At 40.0% G+C, this 19,521-nt stretch overlaps 1 protein-coding gene across 1 annotated transcript in view; it reads left to right on the forward strand.

The window, feature by feature from the left end:
* LOC149158192 (mitogen-activated protein kinase mpkC-like) overlaps window positions 1-19,521 on the forward strand; it is a 298,794-nt gene that overhangs the window by 222,432 nt on the left and 56,841 nt on the right. Inside the window, exons 10-11 of the mRNA XM_089433910.1 lie at window positions 4,051-4,123; window positions 4,214-4,315. Of these exons, the coding sequence (XP_089290036.1) occupies window positions 4,051-4,123; window positions 4,214-4,315 (175 nt within the window). The remainder of the gene's footprint in view (window positions 1-4,050; window positions 4,124-4,213; window positions 4,316-19,521) is intronic.

The raw sequence follows: 19,521 nt of genomic DNA on the forward strand, positions 1-19,521 counted from the left end.
TGATTTCACTGTCATTCTTGGAGGAATGGATTTCTTTACATAAATGTGGATAGAAATGGTGGTTGATAAACTTCTTGTTGTTTTATCCTCTTGTCAACAACTTCCCTTCCTAAATCAAGAGGAAAGTGGGGATGTTTTCCAACTAAACTAAGAGGAACAAATGATGATAATGAAAATGCACATCCCAAGGAGAACAATTCCCATGAGAATGCTAGTCAATCCAATTTATTAGTTAGCCACATGTTTAAGCCTTCAAACTACATGCACATGCATTGTTTATTATTTCTTTTAGCCTTCAAGCTACATGAATTTATCATTTCTTTAGGTGTTTAGATTGTATGCAAGTTAGCTAATTAGTTGGCCCATTGAAGCTTGGCGGAGGTTTGGGGCATTCTCCCTTAATTTACTTATTGGGTGGGGGGCCTGGTCGAGCGTTAAAACCCTACTAATTTGGCCATTTTAGCTTGGCGGAGGATGCGTAAGCAGGCTCGACCATAAGGGAGAGGTTTTCACATCTTTCCCTTCAATTTACTTATTCGACGTCGTGTCTTTATATACGCTATTTCCGTAACCCTAAGTGGATCCAGTCGGTTAAGCGCGAAGCCCTAACCAGTCGGTTCAGAGCTTTTGTAAAACTATAAACATGCATTTGGCTAAATGAATAAAGTTAAGAAATGTATTTTTTTCTTACTTCTTTTTTTTTCTTATTCATTTTTCAGTTTATTTCTCAAATAGATTTGGTACCTCATCAAATCAATATAATATATGTAAAAAGAACTCATAATCAACTTCACTAGTAAATAAGTTTAATATTGAATTAATAGTGACAAGTTAAGATCATTAGCACCACACACACCTCCTACCGATAAATTTTAAAAAAAAATTGTTAGGTATAGTCCTTAAACATTTTTTTCCTAAAATAAATTGCACATAAATAAAATTAGGAAGATGATTAATAAAATAAAGGGTCATTTATTTATGTAAATCTAATTTCTCATTAATGAAATACATCACTTGAAGAGTTACCTCTAACATGGTATCAGAGCATGGTTCAATTCCTTTCCTGCTAATATCCTCTCTTCCCTTCAGACAATCATTTCATGTTTTATATATCCATTTGTTTGGATACTCACAATCATTTCTTTCTTCCTATTGAGCATTTCCTCTTATCTTCTAAGCATTAATCAACATTGTTGTGTTGATCTTCTCTACTGCCATTATAGTCATTTATGTTTGTAACTCTAAGAGCTCTCCTAGAGCCCTATGATTGGTTTGTTATCATTGATTCCATTCTTCTTTCTTCCTGACACGTGTAGACATAGGCTTTTGCTAACTATGGTATGCCCATGATCATTCAACTTGGTTAATAATCTAGCAACCATTTTCGTTTCCGCTTCTATGAGCAATCCTAGATAATTTTTTGTTTAAATTTTCACTGGTGGCTTAGTCAATTGTCATTTCCTATTGGATATTTTTGAGTCAACCTTCTCTATTTAATTTATTTTTTTCTTGACTAGCTCGAAAAAAAAAAAATGGAGAGAACCTTACGATAAAGATTTGACATAATTAACTCCATTTCTCAAATATAAGTGTGAATTAGACACTCACAATCTAGTTCTCATTCCAAAGGTCATGACTTCAGTTCTCAAATCTAAGATAGAATTAGACACTCACAATCTAGTTCTCATTCCAAAAGACGTGATATTGCAACAACTAATTTATTGACCATCCTCTTACAAAACTATCACCTAACAAAATAAAACAATTGACATAATTACCTCCATTTCTCAAATCTAAGATACTGTGAATTAGACACTTGCAATCTAGTTTTGATTCCAAAAAAAAGCAAATTTAAGATAGAATTAAACATCCACAATCTAGTTTGTTCTCATTCCAAAAGAAGTAATATTGTAATAACTAATTTATTGACCATCCTCTTACAAAACTATCACCTAATAAAATAAAACAATCTTTACTTTGAGCGTACAAATCTACTTCTAATAAATATAAATCTACCATTACATAAATATAAAACTATTATAATAATATAATAAATAATAAATTTAGAGAAAATCATATAAATTATTAACCAATAAATATAAAAAATTGTATATAAGAAAATTTAATTAAATAAATTTGAAAAAATAATATACATACATATTCCCTATGAATGAAGATCTCGTCTTCTACTAAAAGAATGAAGCTCTCCGTGTTTGTTTATCATTACCATTAGACTCTGAAGTTCGTCCATTTTCTATACCATGAAATTATCAGTACCATTAGGCTCTGAAGTTCATCCATTTTCTATACATTTTCATGGCCTTTTATGAAAAAACAAAGGCCTTTTAAGTACATTTCAAATACTTAATTTTTAAAATTAATTTAATTCATTAACTGTGGATGGTGTACAAGATTCATTTGGGGTTGAATGGAGAGAGATGCGCACTCTTTGTTTTAACATTTCGAAGGACTTAAAACTAAATATTTAATATGTAGATTACCTTTTGGCCCCAAGGAAAAGTTGTAATTAATATAGACTAATTATATTGTATTAAAAATTATTTAATTTTATTTAATTATAATAATTATTAAGATAATTATTAATAATATTTTATTGAATTAATAAAAATAAATAAATAATATATTAAGTTTATTAAGATTTAGATTTTAAATATATTTATGTTTAAATTTGTAAATATGTATGTATATAACCGTAATTAAAATTAAATTATTAATTATATTAATTTAATTAATATTTTTAATTTATTATTACTTTTATATATATATATATGAAAATTAATAATTATTTTAATTAAATTAATAATTTTGATTATTGATATATTATAAATGTCTATTATATATTAATATTGAAAAGAAATAAACAAAAGAATATATGAGGTAATAGATAATTGACAATATCTATGTCATATATCATTTTTTTGGGATTTAACTGCTTTAAGTAAGTCATTCATCTATGACCATTTCCATGAGAAGTAGTCATTCATCTATGACCATTTCCATGAGAAGTAGTCGTTGATAATAGCTAACACATATAATAATTTTGTTTAATAATATATTAAATATACATATAAAAATATATATACATGTGTTAGAAAATCATTTTTAAAAATATTTTCAAATTATATAAAAAAAAAAAAAAAAAAAAAAAAAAAATTTCCAAAGACATAGGTATTAAGTATTGGGGGTTTTCGCATGTATTATATTAAATATCATTTTTTGGGATTCAACTTTCATCTATGACTATTTCCTTGAGAGGTAGTCATAACTGACTAATTTCTCAGTTACGACTACCTCTCATGGAAATGGTCATACATGAATGACTTAATTAATGCAGTTGAATCCCAAAAAATGATATCTAATATAATGCATTGCGAAAAACCCCAATACTTAATGCCAATGTCTTTGGATTTTATTTTTTTAATTTGAAAATATTTTATTTTTAAATATGATTTTCTAACACACACACACACATGTATATTTAATATATTATTAAACAAAATTATTATATGTATTAGCTATTATCAATTTAAATTATATTTTTTAATTTGAATATTATGATATTGCAAAAAGGAAGAGTATAGTCTATGACCATTTTCATGAGAGGTAGTCGTAACTGACTAATTTCTCAGTTAATACTACCTCTCATAGAAATAATCATAGATGAATGACTTACGAACGTAGTTGAATCTCAAAAAATGATACCTAATATAATGCACTGCGAAAATCCCCATTACTTAATACCTATATCTTTGAGAAAAAAATTTACTTTAAATTTGAAAATATTTTATTTTTAAATATGATTTTCTAACGTGTATATATATATATATATATATATATATATATATATATATATATATATATATATATATATATATATATATATATAGATATATATATATAAACAATGTATTAACTACTATCCGTGTAAAAAATATATATTTTTATATATATTCAATATATTATTAAACAATGTATTAGCTATTATCAGTTTAAATTATATTTTTTAATTTGAATATTATGATATTGCAGAAAGGAAGAGTATAGAACACCAAAAGATAATGAATTTTTTCTTGGAGATCATGATCAATTTAGATTTCAACTGGTAAAGTTTAAATGTTTTTTTAATTTTAATTTGTTTATTTTAATTTTTAATTTATAAAATAAACTTATCAAAATTATTTTATTATTGTAGTTAGATGGTATATTTAATGTCATTGGAACACCTTGCTGGAAGGATATTGAGAATATACCCAGTGGCAAATGGCGCAAATATTTGAAAAACTTACCAGGAAAAGTAGGTATATTTCACTCAATCTTATATATTGCTTTTGTCTCAAATAAGCACCAAGAGTTAATGATTAGTATCAATTAGAATATACCGATTTAGTATGTATTTATACATATCATATTCCATTAGTTACATCCCAATTTTAATAACATTTTTTTGTTTGCATTCTACAAATTAACATTCACATAAATAACATTATTTTGGATTAAAAATAACACAAATATATCTTATTAAATTGGTTATCAAAAACTCAATCTACTTCATATTTTTTTATTTTATATATATTTCCTACATTGCTCATCTTATAATACTTTATTTATATGTAAATATTTTAATTTTATATTCATATTTTTCCTATCCTAGCTGCATCACTTTACTATTTTTTTCATTTTTTCTCTTCTGCATGATTTCATTTTTTCATTTATATTACAAAGAAGGTTATTATCGGCCTAAAGATTTAACTAGAAGAGCAAAAAATATAGAAGTGATGAAAATCCAACTAATGGTAAAGGAAGAAAATTGTAAGAAGCAAGAAGCTGAAGTTATTTCCTTAAGAAAGGATCTGGAGAAACCAACTTATGAGTTGAATAGGATATTGAAGTTTGAAAAGAATGATGACTTGAACACCAACATTCACCAGTTGTAAGTGTTCAATTTGTAGCTAAATAATGAGGCTTCCCATTTGTAGGCCACCACTGGAGATATTCGTGAAGAAGCTACTCCACTTCAAGTAGATAACAACATGTTTTATGCATATAAGGACTTGAAGGAAGATCATGATCCCTTACTTTGCATCTCATAGTGAAGGAGGACACCATTTATCAACTACCACATGTTAAAAGAAAATTTGTTCATGAGATTCCAAGCTCACTTATTTGTAGTGCAACTGCCTCTGAGATAGTTGATGTCTCTTCTTTTGAATCGTCTTAACCATTACTAGTCTCTAATGACATTTCTCCAAAATTTGAAAAGCACACATGTAACAAGCCTGGTGAAAGTTCCATGTAGTAAAAGTTAATAAAGGAAAAATAATAACCATGGTTGATGGGACACTTATTCCAAGCTTAATGTTGGGTAAGACATCCTAGTGTGGGTGTTCATTTGGTTATTAATGACTAAGGAAACTAACAAAGGCAATGGCTAAGGCTTTGGAAAGGCGAAATGACATTTTTGGCAACTTTATTTATGAAAATAATGGGAATTAGGAGAAATGGGAGGTGAAAGGTCACATGTGGCATGTGAGGAGTAAAATGAGGGAAAATAATAAAAGGTCTTCTAAGGATCAATACACAGGCTTTTGTCAATTTAGTTTTGGAGCACTCTCATTATTATCTCTCTCTCATACTCTTGGACACTTACAGTTTTCTTGGAGCACTCTTGGAGAGTGTGACATACTTGGATTTTTGGAGCAAGAAGGCAAAGGAAGACCAGGAAAACGCAAGAAGACATTGGGATCAACATCCACAACGAGTTTTATTTGCAGGTACTGAGTTGCATGTATGTTTTCCTCAGTAGCTTTGGCATGCATGGAATATGCATGTGGTTTATTGGTCATGATCTGTTGTTGGCATGGAGGATGGTCGAGATTGACAATGGATTTGCCTAGCCTTGCCATTTCTTGGATAGTCATGGTGATTGTGGATTTATTTCCTTGTTTTGTTTTGGTTGGTTCTCAGGTTTCCTTAGCTTTGGTTGAGTTACTAGTCCTAGAAGCCCTGGTTGGACAAACTCTTTAGAACCCATGTAATAGCTTGGGTTGAATTACTAGTCCTGGAAGACTTGGTTGGACAAATTCTCTGGAAGCCCTTGGTGGGTTGAGTTACTAGTCCCGGAAGGCCTGGTTGGACAAAAACTCTAAAAGCCCGAAATAAGTTGTGGTTTGAGTTATTAGTCCTGGACGCCTTGGTTGGACAAATGCTCTGGAGCCCTAGAAGGCTTGGATAGAGACCAATATGATGATGGTTTTGTGATGTCCGACTATGAGGTGGAATCACTATTTGATGGGTTGAGGTGGATGGCTTCTCAAAGCCTTGGATGATTTTGGATTGATGTGTTCTATGAGATGAAGATCCCACACTCATGCTTGGAATATGGCATGGGGGTGAATGACTAAAGAGAGATTTGGCTTAGCCATTCTATGGTCGGGTGGAACATGGAAGTCCCATCCCGAGTTTGGATTTTGTATCATCAATATGAGGTTATTTCTTCTTGTATTTCTATGAGTATTATACTAGTTTATGTGTGGATTATATGGCTATGATTTCCTTGGTATTTTTGTTGCTATCATGTTGGTTATGTATATGTTTTATGACAATAGCTATGTATGGCTCTCATCATGTTTCTACTTGTAAATGAATGAACAATGTATCTATGACCTAATGGATGAAATGGAAATTAATGTGTTGAGGCATCAATTCTTCTTAGCGATTCTCAGCTAAGTATGAGATCCCTATGCTTAGATTTGTTATTTACTCCTGTAGATTACATATTTGTGATATGTTTGAAGAAATTCCTGTCATGGCTAGTAGGGGTCCAGTTAAAGTCTTCTTCAAGCAATTGTAGTTGTACTGTTATTTCCCTGTTATCTTATTGTTTTGAAGTTTTCATTTGATTATGGGTAGCAACCTGGGCGGTGGGCCTGAAAAAGTGGCTCAAATCTTGGGGACAATGGCACAACACCGAGCAAAATAGTCCCTGGACACTGGCATGCCTTGTCATGAGAGCATCCAAGCCTCCTGGACACTGGCAAACCTATATCGTGGGAGCGTCTAAGGGTCAAGTGGTCAAAAATTTCAGTGGGACCCAGGGGCTGGTTGGCAGAAAGGTTGGGATGCCTCCTAAGGGTCCTAATGTTGATATTGAAGGTCTGTATGGTGTGTTTTCGTTGGTTCCACTTCCTTAATTTAACTTAGCAGGTCGAATCATATCATAGTGGCCTCTCGTCACATGTTTACCCTAGTTGGCCAGTTACTTGGGTAGATGTGGGAGGAGGGTGTTATAGAGTGGTATCAGAGCATGGTTCACCCCTCAGACTGGATGGGATGGGTGTGTTGTTCATGCATTCATGTCAGTTGCATATGTGTCTCTTATGCTTGTATTCCATGTGCTTGCTGCATTTGCATGGTATTGATCATGGTTGTAGTGATATCACCATGTGGAAGTTGATGGTGTTGTGGTGGAATGCATCTTTGTCAGTGTATGACTGGTTACATGTTGTTATATGTCGCTTACATGTATCATCCTTGTATGCTTGGTTACATGTTGCTACCTGTTGTTACAAGTATTGTTCGTTTATGCTTGATTATATGTGTTTATGCGTGTGTGTAGACCATGGTTATGCTTGTGTGTTGTCCGCATGTATGTTGGTGTATCATCTACATTTACGGTTGTGCATTGTCCACATACATTGATACAGTTGATGTCATTATTCATGAGGTCATAGTATGTGATGAGCCCCAAATTTGGTAACATTTTGGGCTCATTTGGCCTAACTACCCTTGCTCAACCCTTCATTTTTCATAACTTATGCATCATTTTTTAGTATATTTATGTCATTTGTACGAATGAGGGCAGTCACTATTCCTAGGTGGCTAACACATGTTTATTTCAGGTTTTTTGACATTTAATGGAGCAAAACCACGCAGATGAGGGCTAGGAGACAGCCAAGATGGGATTGAGATTTTGTAGGAAGGTTGTCCACAGCATTGAATGACCTTCCTCGTGATCTTCACCCCCAACTCCAAGCTCCCACAACCACCACCACCGAGCTAGAAGGCAGCCAAACGGATTTTGAGGAAGCAGCAGATTACTCTTAGTTTGGTCAGCCAAACCCCACTAATTTAGGAGGCCAGCTTGGCCCTCGTAATGTATAAATGATGAGGCTGTAGCCTTCGAGGGGGACTTTTGAAACCTTGTTGCATATTCTGAACTAGGAGTTGATAGCTCTGTTTTGATCTTTGTAAGCCATTTTTGGCATGTTATTTGACTTATGACTATTATCTTTCAATGAAAAACAGGCAGATTTGAGTTCATTTCTGAGTTCTTAAAGGAGCCATAGCTCTCGGGGTTGGGCCCAACCTGAGAGCCTAATGCTTCCTTCCTTTGTATTGTTACCTTTCTTTCAGCATTGTATTTCTTTTCCTTTACATGCATTTGGAAACACAGTTTGCTGAGTTAAATTTCTTGGTGTGGTTAAGTAGGTTAGTTTTATGAACATAGTTGCTTCAGTAGTTTAGATTAGAGTAAGGAGATTGGAGTTAATCAGAGTTCCAAAAAGGGTTGACTGCACACTCACTTTCACCTTTGTTTAGGGACTGGAATTGCAGACCGTGCCACCCACCAAAAACAATGTTTTACATGCTCATGCAAGATTTGATGCAATGCTCTCGTTTGTAGCAATGACCATGCGTTCGGATCTCGTGGAATGATTCTTTGCTTCAGTACCATGCATGATTTTCCTTAAAAATCACGTTGCTGCTCTTTGGTTTTATAAAAATAGTTAGAATAGGTTGATGAAATTTCGGTTATGTGCAAGACATGGATGATTTGTTTCATTTACACTGTGCAGTACTACTCCCTCACTCCCTTATCCTTCTCATCCGTTCCTAGGCCATCTATTCATCTCCCAGTTAGACCACTTGCCTCCTAACTCTTCTATTACCCACGTTATTCTACCTTTTCAGCCTTCCATTCCCTCTACCCTCCTCTAGACCAACCAGCTTTGCACACCCCCTCTTCATCTCATCTCCCTGTCCATAGGCCATCACAAGCTCCTTTCCTACCTCCCTATCCATCCATACAGCCTCTTCCACTCATCCATCACCCAAAAATCCGATTGCAGAACATCCTGTAGGAATTACTAAACTTCCTGTAGAAATCCTGAACATCCTGTAGAACCCCTGCAGACTTCCTTTAGAAGCTCATAAACACGGTTGCTTGGCATCCAGACTTGGTGAACTTCTCTGAAAGGATGTTAGGGATTCCTTAGACCCTCTCTGAGCCTTCCTGACCTTTTCCAAGCATTTCCCTCCTTGATCTATCCCTGCACAGTCAAGACCCAGTTAGAAGCACACACATAATAATTCCAACAACTTGAACAAAAATACAAAAATATGTTTTCTTTAGATCAAAGTAGCCTAGACACATGCATCTCACCTTCCTAGAAGTAATGGCATCTCTTTCAGTAGTTTGCATTCCCACCTTTTGCATCAGTAGGACTAGCTGGTAGAATTAGGGTTTGCTAGGGTTTGTGATTCTTGTTGGCTTTCAGTTCCTTCCTATAGTAGGTTAATTTCCTTTGAGATAGCTTTCGTTCATCGGTTAAAAAGCTTCTTCTGAGAACTCATAGAAGTTTGCTTGAGCCCTAGCGGACTTGTGCCAGCTGACCAAGTGACAGCTGCGACAAGAGCTAGTACTTGTGCATACAGCACCGTCGCTTCCAAGTTTGTTATGAACTACCGGGTTGATAAAATTAGAGAAGGAAGCTCCAAGAGTTGTAGCATTATTTCTACAATACTAGAGCCCACCATCTTTTTGGCGCCGTTACCGGGGAAGCGTCAAAGTATTAGTAATTGTTGCTTTTCTTCTATTTTCCTACTCTCTCCTTTTGCTAAGTAGTTTATTTCATTTCCATTCTGCAAAAGTAGCATAGACATTTCCTGCTTTCATAGATTAACATTTCAATTCCGCAATTTCATTTTTGCAAGCGTAGATTAGCATTTCCATTCCTGCAATTTCATTTGAGCAAAGTAGATTAGTTCTTTCCTGCTTTCATTTCAATTCTGCATTTTCATTTCAGCAAGATAGTTAGTTGTAAATCAATCTGTTTCAGTTTTTGCAGGTACCAGAAAAAAAAAAAAACGAAAGCAATCAAAATTCTTTCCATTTCATGCCTCGTAGGAATCGAGATAAAGCAGGCAAATTCTTACCCAACACCCCCACCACATCATTGAGCCACCCTTCTCTCTTCTTTGGTGACAGTGATCCAGAAGAACCTATAGGTGAACCTCCTGAGATATACGAAGATCCTATAGCAGAAGAAGAGTTAGAGACCATTCCATCTGAAGCTATGGCTGACAATAGGGGAGAAGATGAGAGAATAGAAGGTGCCTTCCCCATCCGAGAGACCAATGGAGACATGAAAATGAAGAACATAAGCCCTTCTGCTTTACCTCACTTCCATGGACTGACTACTGAAGATCCTGATACCTTCCTGTTTGAGTTTGTTGTCCTTTGTCGAACCTATGACTATACTGAAGATGAGCAGAAGCTGAAACTCTTCCCCTCAACCCTTAAGGATGCAGCATTATGCTGGTTCATGGGCTTACCTGGGAACAGTATCACCACTTGGGCTCAGATGCAGCAAGCTTTCAATACCAAATACCGAGACTACTGTAGGTCCAAGGAAACCAAGGGAGAAATCTTTCGGATGACCATGGGAAATGATGAGTCCTTAGAGGATTACGAGGAAAGGTTCCAACTTAGCTATAAACGGGCCAGGTGCACACTTGACCCTGAATCCCTCAAGTTGGTATTGCTCCGAGGAGTCCCTGAAGACCTCTTAGATACCCTTCACATGTTAGCTGGAGGAGATATTTACCAACTACCTTATGAGGACATAAAGACTGTGTTTAGAAACCACTCTAGGGCAGCCCGGAAAAGAGGTAGAGGAAACCACTTCTCAGCTGGTATTCCTTTCTCCAAACATGAGTTTGCAAATCAATTAGAGGATCTCAAGAGTGAGGTGAGACAGACCATTGCCATGCAACTTGATACATTCAGGATCCAGCAGAAGAAAGAAGAAGCTGAGAGGGCCTTGGCTATCTTCTGCCCTAGGTGTACAAGGAAACACCCTAAGAACGAATGCCCATTACATTCGGTTGAAGTATGTTTTGTTTGTGAGGAGGACCACCCCACAAACCAATGTCCAACCTTACCTGGGCTTAAAGCCATGTATCAAGGGACAGAAGCCCCCACCGAACCTCTCTATTTCCTCAACTGAAGGAGCCCACAAGGACCTAGACCTTACCAGCAGGGGATGCAAGGGGTACCCCAAGCTTATTACAGCCCCAACCAATCTACTCCTATGCCTTCCTGGGGTCCCCCTGCTCATCCTTCCTGGTCTATGCCTCCTCCATGGTCTTACCCACCTCAGTACCATACTCAACCCACTACTCATTCGTATCACTCACATGCCCAGCCACAGCCTCAGTGGAATGCACCTCAATCGGGGTGGAGGCCCCAGTACAACACTCCTCCCGCCATTTTGCCTCCACCACCAGTTCAACCACAACCATTACCTCCTGCTCCTCCAAGGCAACCTCAAATGCCTGCTCAACCGAACTCGAACCCCAACAACAGACAGGCCCAACAGGTATATACTGGGGAAACATCATGCCCTACCTATGCTGTGGAGATCCAGGAGATCAATCTGCGATCTGGAAAGACTCTTCCGAATCACCAACCTCCTCCCCCAGAGGACGAGGAAGATAAACAGGAAAGTGAACCAAAGGCTATTCCACCCTTTCCTGAGAGACTAACAGCCACCACACAACCCAACCCAAAGGAGGACGAGCTTCTGGGAGAACTCAAACAGTTGTGTGTGAAAATACCACTTCTCCAAGCCATCAAAGATATACCAATATACAACAAACTAGTTAAGGAAAAGTGTTTCAAACACCCAGGCAGGTGGAAGAGAGATGCTTCAACCATCAATGTCATAGGACAACTGTCTGACCTTATGTTGGGACAAGTCATCTGCCCAAAGTATCTAGATCCTGGGAGTCTTGTAGTAGATGTCCACATCAATGGCACCATCATACCTCACACCCTGATTGATCTGGGGGCTGCCATTAATGTGATGACCAGAGATACCATGCTCAAACTCAACCTTCAGGGTTCCTTGAGGAAGACCTCGACAGTCCTACAACTAGCAGATCGCTCCACCGTGACTCCCGAAGGGATTGTGGAAGATGTCTTGGTCTCTGTTGACTCTTGGGAATACCCCGCAGATTTCTTGGTTTTGCAACCAAAGGCAAAGCTCACTGGATATCCTCTTATTTTGGGAAGGCCTTGGTTAGCCACTGCAGATGCTTACATAAGCTGCCGTGTAGGAAACATGACCATCAAAAATGGTCCTATGTCCAAGCAGCTAGTCCTATACCCTCCTGCCCAACCCTCATTAGAGCAGGACTTAACACTTTGGTTGGAGGAAGGAGAAGAGGATGAGGTGTACTCAGCACCTTTGTACACCCTAGACACCACTAGGGGAGATCCCCCAACCGAGGATGATTTGATTGAGACCTTGATCTGGAATCCACCTCCCAGTGCACTATCCTTATAGGAATTGGTGGAGGATGCCCAAACCAGAACCTTAGTGGACCTTTGTGCGACCAAACCTGTCACTCCCAGAGTCAAAAATGTGGAGTTCGGCCCTGAGAGAACGTTAAAGATCAGCTCCTCCCTATCTCCTTCCCAGGAAAAGGAGCTGTGTAGTCTGTTGGCCAGTCATCTAGATGCTTTTGCTTGGGGCTATAAGGAGATGAAAGGAGTCCATCCTTCGGTCTGTACCCATCACATCTACATCAAAGAGGATTGTAAACCAGTTAGGCAACCCCAAAGGAGAATGAATCCAGCCCTTAAGGACATCGTCAAGGAAGAATTGCAAAAATTGTTGGATGCCGGATTCATTTACCCCATCTCGGATAGCGAATGGGTGTCCCCTCTGGTGTTGGTTCCCAAGAAAAATGGGAAGTGGAGAATCTGTGTGGACTACCGAGAACTGAACAAAGCTACCAAGAAAGACCATTTTCCTCTACCTTTCATAGATCAAGTGTTGGATGGACTGGCAGGAAAGAAGTTTTTCTCTTTCCTAGATGGGTTTAGCGGGTACAACCAAATCCAAATTAGCCCGGAAGACCAAGATAAGACCACCTTCACTTGTCCTTGGGGTACCTTTGCCTACCGAGTTCTTCCCTTTGGACTATGCAATGCTCCTGCTACCTTCCAGAGAGCCATCTTGAGCATCTTTTCTGAGCTGGTCCATGATGCGGTGGAAATCTATATGGATGACTTCACTCCTTATGGGTCCAACTTTCAGGAAGCATTGTCCAATCTGGGAAAAGTCCTAACCAAATGCATTGAGATGAACCTATCCCTTAGTCCTGAAAAATGTGAATTCTTGATGACTGAAGGGACCGTGCTAGGCCATACCATTTCTTGCCAAGGGTTACAGGTGGATCCTAACAAAATTGCTCTCATCAAGAAGGTTCCACCTCCTCAAAAGGTAAGGGATGTTCGGAGTTTCTTAGGATTAGCAGGGTATTACAGGAGATTCATTAAAGACTTCAACAAGCTAGCCTCGCCATTGTTTGGCCTCTTGGCAAAAGATGTGGAGTTTAAATGGATTGACGATTGTCAGAGGGCTCTGAATGAATTGAAGGACAAGTTAGTGTCTGCCCCAATCTTGAGAGGTCCAAATTGGGCCCTACCTTTCCACATCCACACTGATGCCTCGAACAAAGCCATAGGGGCAACCTTAGGACAAGTTGAACAAAAACTTCCATATGCCATTTACTTTGTTAGCAAAAACTTATCCAAAGCAGAACTGAACTACACTGTAACTGAGAAAGAATTCTTGGCCGTGGTCCATGCACTGAACAAGTTCCGACATTATATCACTGGCTATCAAACCTTTGTACATACTGATCATGCTGCAATTAGATATTTAATGAATAAACCAGATGTGAATGCTCATATTGTTAGATGGTTACTTTTGTTGCAGCAGTTTGATTTGACTATCGTTGACAAACCAGGTAAAGAAAATGTTGTTGCTGACTTTTTATCTAGATTGGATTTATCTGCGGATGAGAATGGAAAGGTGGATGACCAGATGCCCGATGAACATTTTTTTGCTATTTCAGTACTCTCTCCATGGTTTGCTGATATAGCAAACTACCTTGTTTCAGCACAGTTCCCTCCGCACCTATCCTCAAGAGAGAAGAGCAGAATCGTCAGAAAAAGTGCCTCATTCACTTGGATCGGGGGCAACCTGTTCAAGCTTGGCCCTGATCAGATCTTAAGGCGTTGTGTAAGGGAGGAGGAAGTCTTTGATATCCTCCTCACCTGTCATGATGGGTCTTGTGGAGGACACTTTGCAGCAAAGAGGAGTGCCTTCAAAATCCTGCAGGCAGGCTACTATTGGCCCACACTTCATCAAGATGTCAGAAGGTATATCAGCCAATGTGACCGATGCCAAAGGATGGGGAAACCGACTCAAAGGGATGAGATGCCTCTCCAACCTCAAGTGACTCTTGAGCCATTTGAGAAGTGGGGTATGGATTTTGTGGGTCCAATCAACCCTCCTTCGAGGCAAAGGTCTTACATCATTGTGTGCACAGACTACCTGACAAAGTGGGCAGAAACTAAGGCAATCAAAGCAGCGACAGAAGAAAAGGTGGCTGAGTTCTTAAGAGAAAACATCTTCTACAAATTTGGCTACCCAAGAGAGCTAGTAACCAATCAAGGAAGCCAGTTCACATCCAACTTAATTGAAGACCTACTAGCTCATCACAAAATCAAGCATAGGACTTCCACCCCCTATCATCCTCAGGCAAATGGGCAAGTGGAAGTCACCAATAGAGCATTGGAAGGGATCTTGACTAAGGTGGTGAGCAACAGTAGGAAAGATTGGGCAGATCACCTGGTTGAGGCCACATGGGCTTACAACACCACTTGGAAGACCACAACCGGCTTCACACCTTATGAGCTGGTCTATGGGAAGAGAGCTTTGCTGTCAATTGAATTTGAATACAACACTTTGAGGATGGCAGCTCAGCTGGACCTAGATCTCAGCCATGCCCAACAAGAAAGGTTATTGCAGCTGAATGGATTGGACGAGCACCGAATGCAGGCCCTTCTTCACTCAGAAGTGGTTCAACTTCAGAGAAAGGTGTGGCATGACCAGCACCTCAATGACAAGCAATTTCAGCCAGGAGATTGGGCGTTGTTGTATGATTCTAGGCATAAATATTTCAAGGGGAAGCTGAGAACCAGATGGCTGGGACCATATGCAGTGGAAAAATGTCATGACAATGGATCTGTTCTTATTCGGACCATTGATGAGGAGGCCATCCCCATGCTTGTCAATGGGCATCGACTGAAAATCTACAGGAAACCTCTCTCAAGACAAGAATTCATCAAAACTGTGGAGAAATCAGTGCTGGTCATAGAGAAGGGTTCTACCTCCGTTTTGGGCATACCTTGAAGATCTTTAAAAATAAATAAATAAATAAAGATCCTTGGGTGAAAACCTCTCTGAGGCTCCCAAGGCAGATGGTAGGGGTGAAAACCTCATTGAGGCGCTTAAGGCAGATGGCAAGGGTGAAAACCTCATTGAGGCGCCCCTGCTGTCTTTCAAAAAAAAAAAAAAACAAAAACAAAAAAAACAGGGACAGCAAGTTCACAATGTGGCAATGCATGCAGGTTGCAGGTATTCTATGAAGGAAAAGAGGTCCCTCAACTCAAAGACAAGGGTCCTTATTATGCTGCCAGGTGACCTCACCAGCACCTCCTCCGAAAACACTCATCTTCTCCAAGGTATGGGCACGATTTCATCACAGCTTAGTCTTCTACAGGAAGCTACAGACTTTCTACAGGAAGTTATGTATTTCTACAAGAAACTTCCTATAGAAGTTTTGGACAACCCAAAACTAATTGTGTGGGGAGATCTAACGACCAAGGTTCGAAATGGAGGCATGCAAGCTACTATTTTCTCCATCGCACACTGCTGTCACCTCCTTCTACCACCCCAGTTGACATGCAATAAAAGTACCTGCACAATCAAAACAGATCATTGAATTATCAAGAGGAAGCGATTCTTAAATGAAAAAAAATGCCGAGATGCCATGCAATACTCATCACAGCTATCCAAGGGCCCTGCGAGCATGATCGTGATGCCACTATCTTCACCGTTCAGCATGCACCCGAGGAGGAAAAACTGCTACAAGACATCCTACAGGAATCCTGTAGCAGTTCAGCCAACTAGAGTGTACACCATTCAATCGCCTGCAACATGCAATAATAAAGCGGGCACATGCAGCCGAGTCACAAGCTTCATCATCAGCAGCCTGTGAAAAGGAAGGACCTCCGGGCCTGCGCAAATAGCAGCAGCAAGCAAATCTAGTCATCGTCGTCCTGAAGCCTGGAAAATCATGTCGCGGCCGCACAGGTAAGTGCCTCGCCCTTTCTTTCGTCGAATTACATGAATACTACTTTGAAATGTTTGCAAGTATGAAATGAACGGGTTGAGCAGTCGTATGGCCATTCAACTGGCCATGTCGACCAGTCAGATGGTCTAGTCAGATGTGTAGAATGGTGGTCGTGGCAAAAAGAACGGGTAGTGGACACGTGAGAACCGTCCAGTCGGGGAGAAGCGCGTTTTAACAGAAATGGCGGTGGCGGATATGCGGAGAATGATGCAAAAGTCAGGGAACTTGCAGTGGAATGAGTAGATGACGTCGTCCAACGGTCCGACAGGGACAGCTCACCCCCACGCCACGGATTCCGCCGGATTCAAATCTATCGGCTAGATTGCCACCCCACGCATTTATCATCAGCTGTTTCGAAGTCGAGTGAGCATCCGAATTCCTCTGAAGCTTGACACTCCAAGTCTTCAACCTGTTCGAATGTCTGATAGCAGCACAGAAGGTGCAGAACCACTGCAGTGCTCTCCAGAACCCATGCGCTGCTTCTACAGGAAAGCTCCGCTACAGGAAGCTCACTGCCACGAGGAAAATTGGTCTCTTCACGTCAAAGGTGGCGAATTAAAAAGGTAAGCCTGAACCTGTGCCCCCATGCAATTGGTTTCGAGGGTGGCGGAGTCGACGTTCTACAGTCTGATCATAAAAATTGCAAGTGTTGTCTGCCGTTTGCATGAATTGTCGTCGAGGTGTATGTAAGGTTTCCTACAGGATATGATTTGTAATTAAGCCCTGTTAAGGCTCATCTAGAGATAGTCTTCGTGAATTGTATGCGTGGCAGAGGCGTAATTCTACGCTCTGTCCCAAAAGGCTAATCTTTGAATACGCATCCGCCACCTCCAGCTAACGTAGCAGGTCTTCACCATGCCGGGTGGGTTCATCAGAAAGGAACCGACCGACTCAAAGAAATTAAGAGAGAACCCTGAGGTGGTAGAGTTGTTCACTCGCGCGCAATGGATGTCGTTCTGCGACAAATTACAAGGATATGATGATGAGGTGGCAGAGGAGTTCTTGCGGGCTCTGAAGCCAAAATCAAAAACATTGGCCTCCGTCAATTTCAGGGGTTTGAGTCTCAGACTCACCCCACAATTCATCAGCCAAGTTACTGAGCTCCCAATGGGGGTACCATGGGACAAAGAAGAGAGGAAATTAGGCCAGAAGGTTAAGAAGGAATTCTTTCCACCGGAGGAGCAATTCTCAGAAGATAAGAACGGGGTTCGCAGAACCAGCTTACTACCACTTTGGAGCGAAGACAGCCTCCAAATTATGAAATACATCACATGCGAAGGTCGGTTTAGCATTGTGTATGGGTACCATTTTCGGCTACTCACAGAATTAAGGCATCAGATGGACCTACCTGCAGAGAACAAACTAAGTATTCCCTACTTTCTACTGCAGTCTATGACTGAATGTGCCACCAAGTTGAGAGAAGGCACACCAAACCAGGTAGCTCATCACGGGCTCATTAAGCTCCTCGTGGAGGATGCACTCCACACATACAAATTCCCTCTCTCGTGGGAAGCCTTCCGAAATTTGACTAAGGATGGCGATATAAAAATGTTGACCGAAGAGCTTGGTTCCTCCAGCAACGAGGATAAGGAGTCAGTACCCGCAGAGAAGAAAGAAAAAGGCCAGAGACCCACGGCCAAAGCACCGAAGAAAGAGAAAAAGGAGAAACAAGAGAAAAAGGGGGCCAAAGAGAAGGATGACACACCCATGTTGACGGCCAGAGAGAAAAGATTACAAAGTAGGGTGGACAAGACTGAGCAGGTCCACGTCAGCAAAGGCACCTCGACAGTAGCCTTGACCAAGTCAAAAAGCAAAACACCCTCAGCAAAGAAAACTAAAGCGGTGCCACCTGTTTCTACAGGAAAACCAAAACCGGCTTCTACAGGAAGCCAGAAATCAGCTGAAAAAGGGCCTTCTACAGGAAGCCGTGAGAAAGGAAAATCCAAGGAAAAGAAAGCCGACATTCTTGCAAGGGAGGCAGTAGCCGTGCTGGCCGCCCTCAGTACACCTCCTAAGCCAAAGGAAAAGAGAAAGAGGGAGGCCCTTCTATATTTTAAAGCTAGGAGAAGTGTGAGAATAAAAACGGGCAAGCCACAGCCTCCATCCAGCAGCCCAATCACTATAGAGGATGCCCCTACTTCACCCAGGGAGAGGTCCCCCTCAAAGATATCAGTCACCTATGAGAGGGGGAGCCCGAAAAAAACTACTTGGAAAGAGAGGTTGGACCAGTTGGCCTCAAACGCCCGACTACAGGATGCTGAGGCTGCTCTACAGGAAACCTTAGCCCAGCTTAAGGAAACAGAGAGGATGGAAGGAGAAGCACCCTCATCACCACCGAGGGAGGACGAAGTAGAGCCACCAAGAGAGGAAGAGAAAGAGCATATTCCGGAGCCTAGCCCTCAGCCAAGTCTGAGCTCATATTATAACTTCTTAGAAGCTGGCAAAATTATACCACAGAAATTCACTGTGCCACTGTTCTTTGCATTGGAGGAAGAGAGAGTACGAACCCACACGTGGATGAAAATAGCCAAATCAAAAGGTGTGGCAGACATAGGCCCCTTGGAGGAGCAACTCAAGGAGGCAAGAAAGGAATTAGCTATGGCTAAACACGTGGCAAATTGCCAGCGGGTGTTCCTACAAGAAGAAAACAAAAAACTTAGACTGCAGCTACAGGAGCTGAGGAGAGGAACAGGCACATCCTCAGGGGACATCACAGCAGAACAGTAAGGCAGAGAGGAACTGCAAGTCGGTCTTGGGAAGCCAACCACGCATCTACAGGAAGGGGAGCTGCAAGCACAAATTGAGGTACAAGCTCTCAAATAGCAGCTGCAGCAGAAAGAGGCACAATTGGCCTGCATGGCCAGTTGGGCCATGGATGCTATACAATGCAGACAGTCGGCCAAATCCTATGGCCTGTACCTGAGAGACCAATGACTACAATTTCAA

This window comes from Pinus tabuliformis, chromosome 5_2 (assembly GCF_031772625.1).
Source record: "Pinus tabuliformis cultivar Carrire ecotype Pingquan chromosome 5_2, CPIR1, whole genome shotgun sequence".
NCBI classification, from domain to species: domain Eukaryota; kingdom Viridiplantae; phylum Streptophyta; class Pinopsida; order Pinales; family Pinaceae; genus Pinus; species Pinus tabuliformis.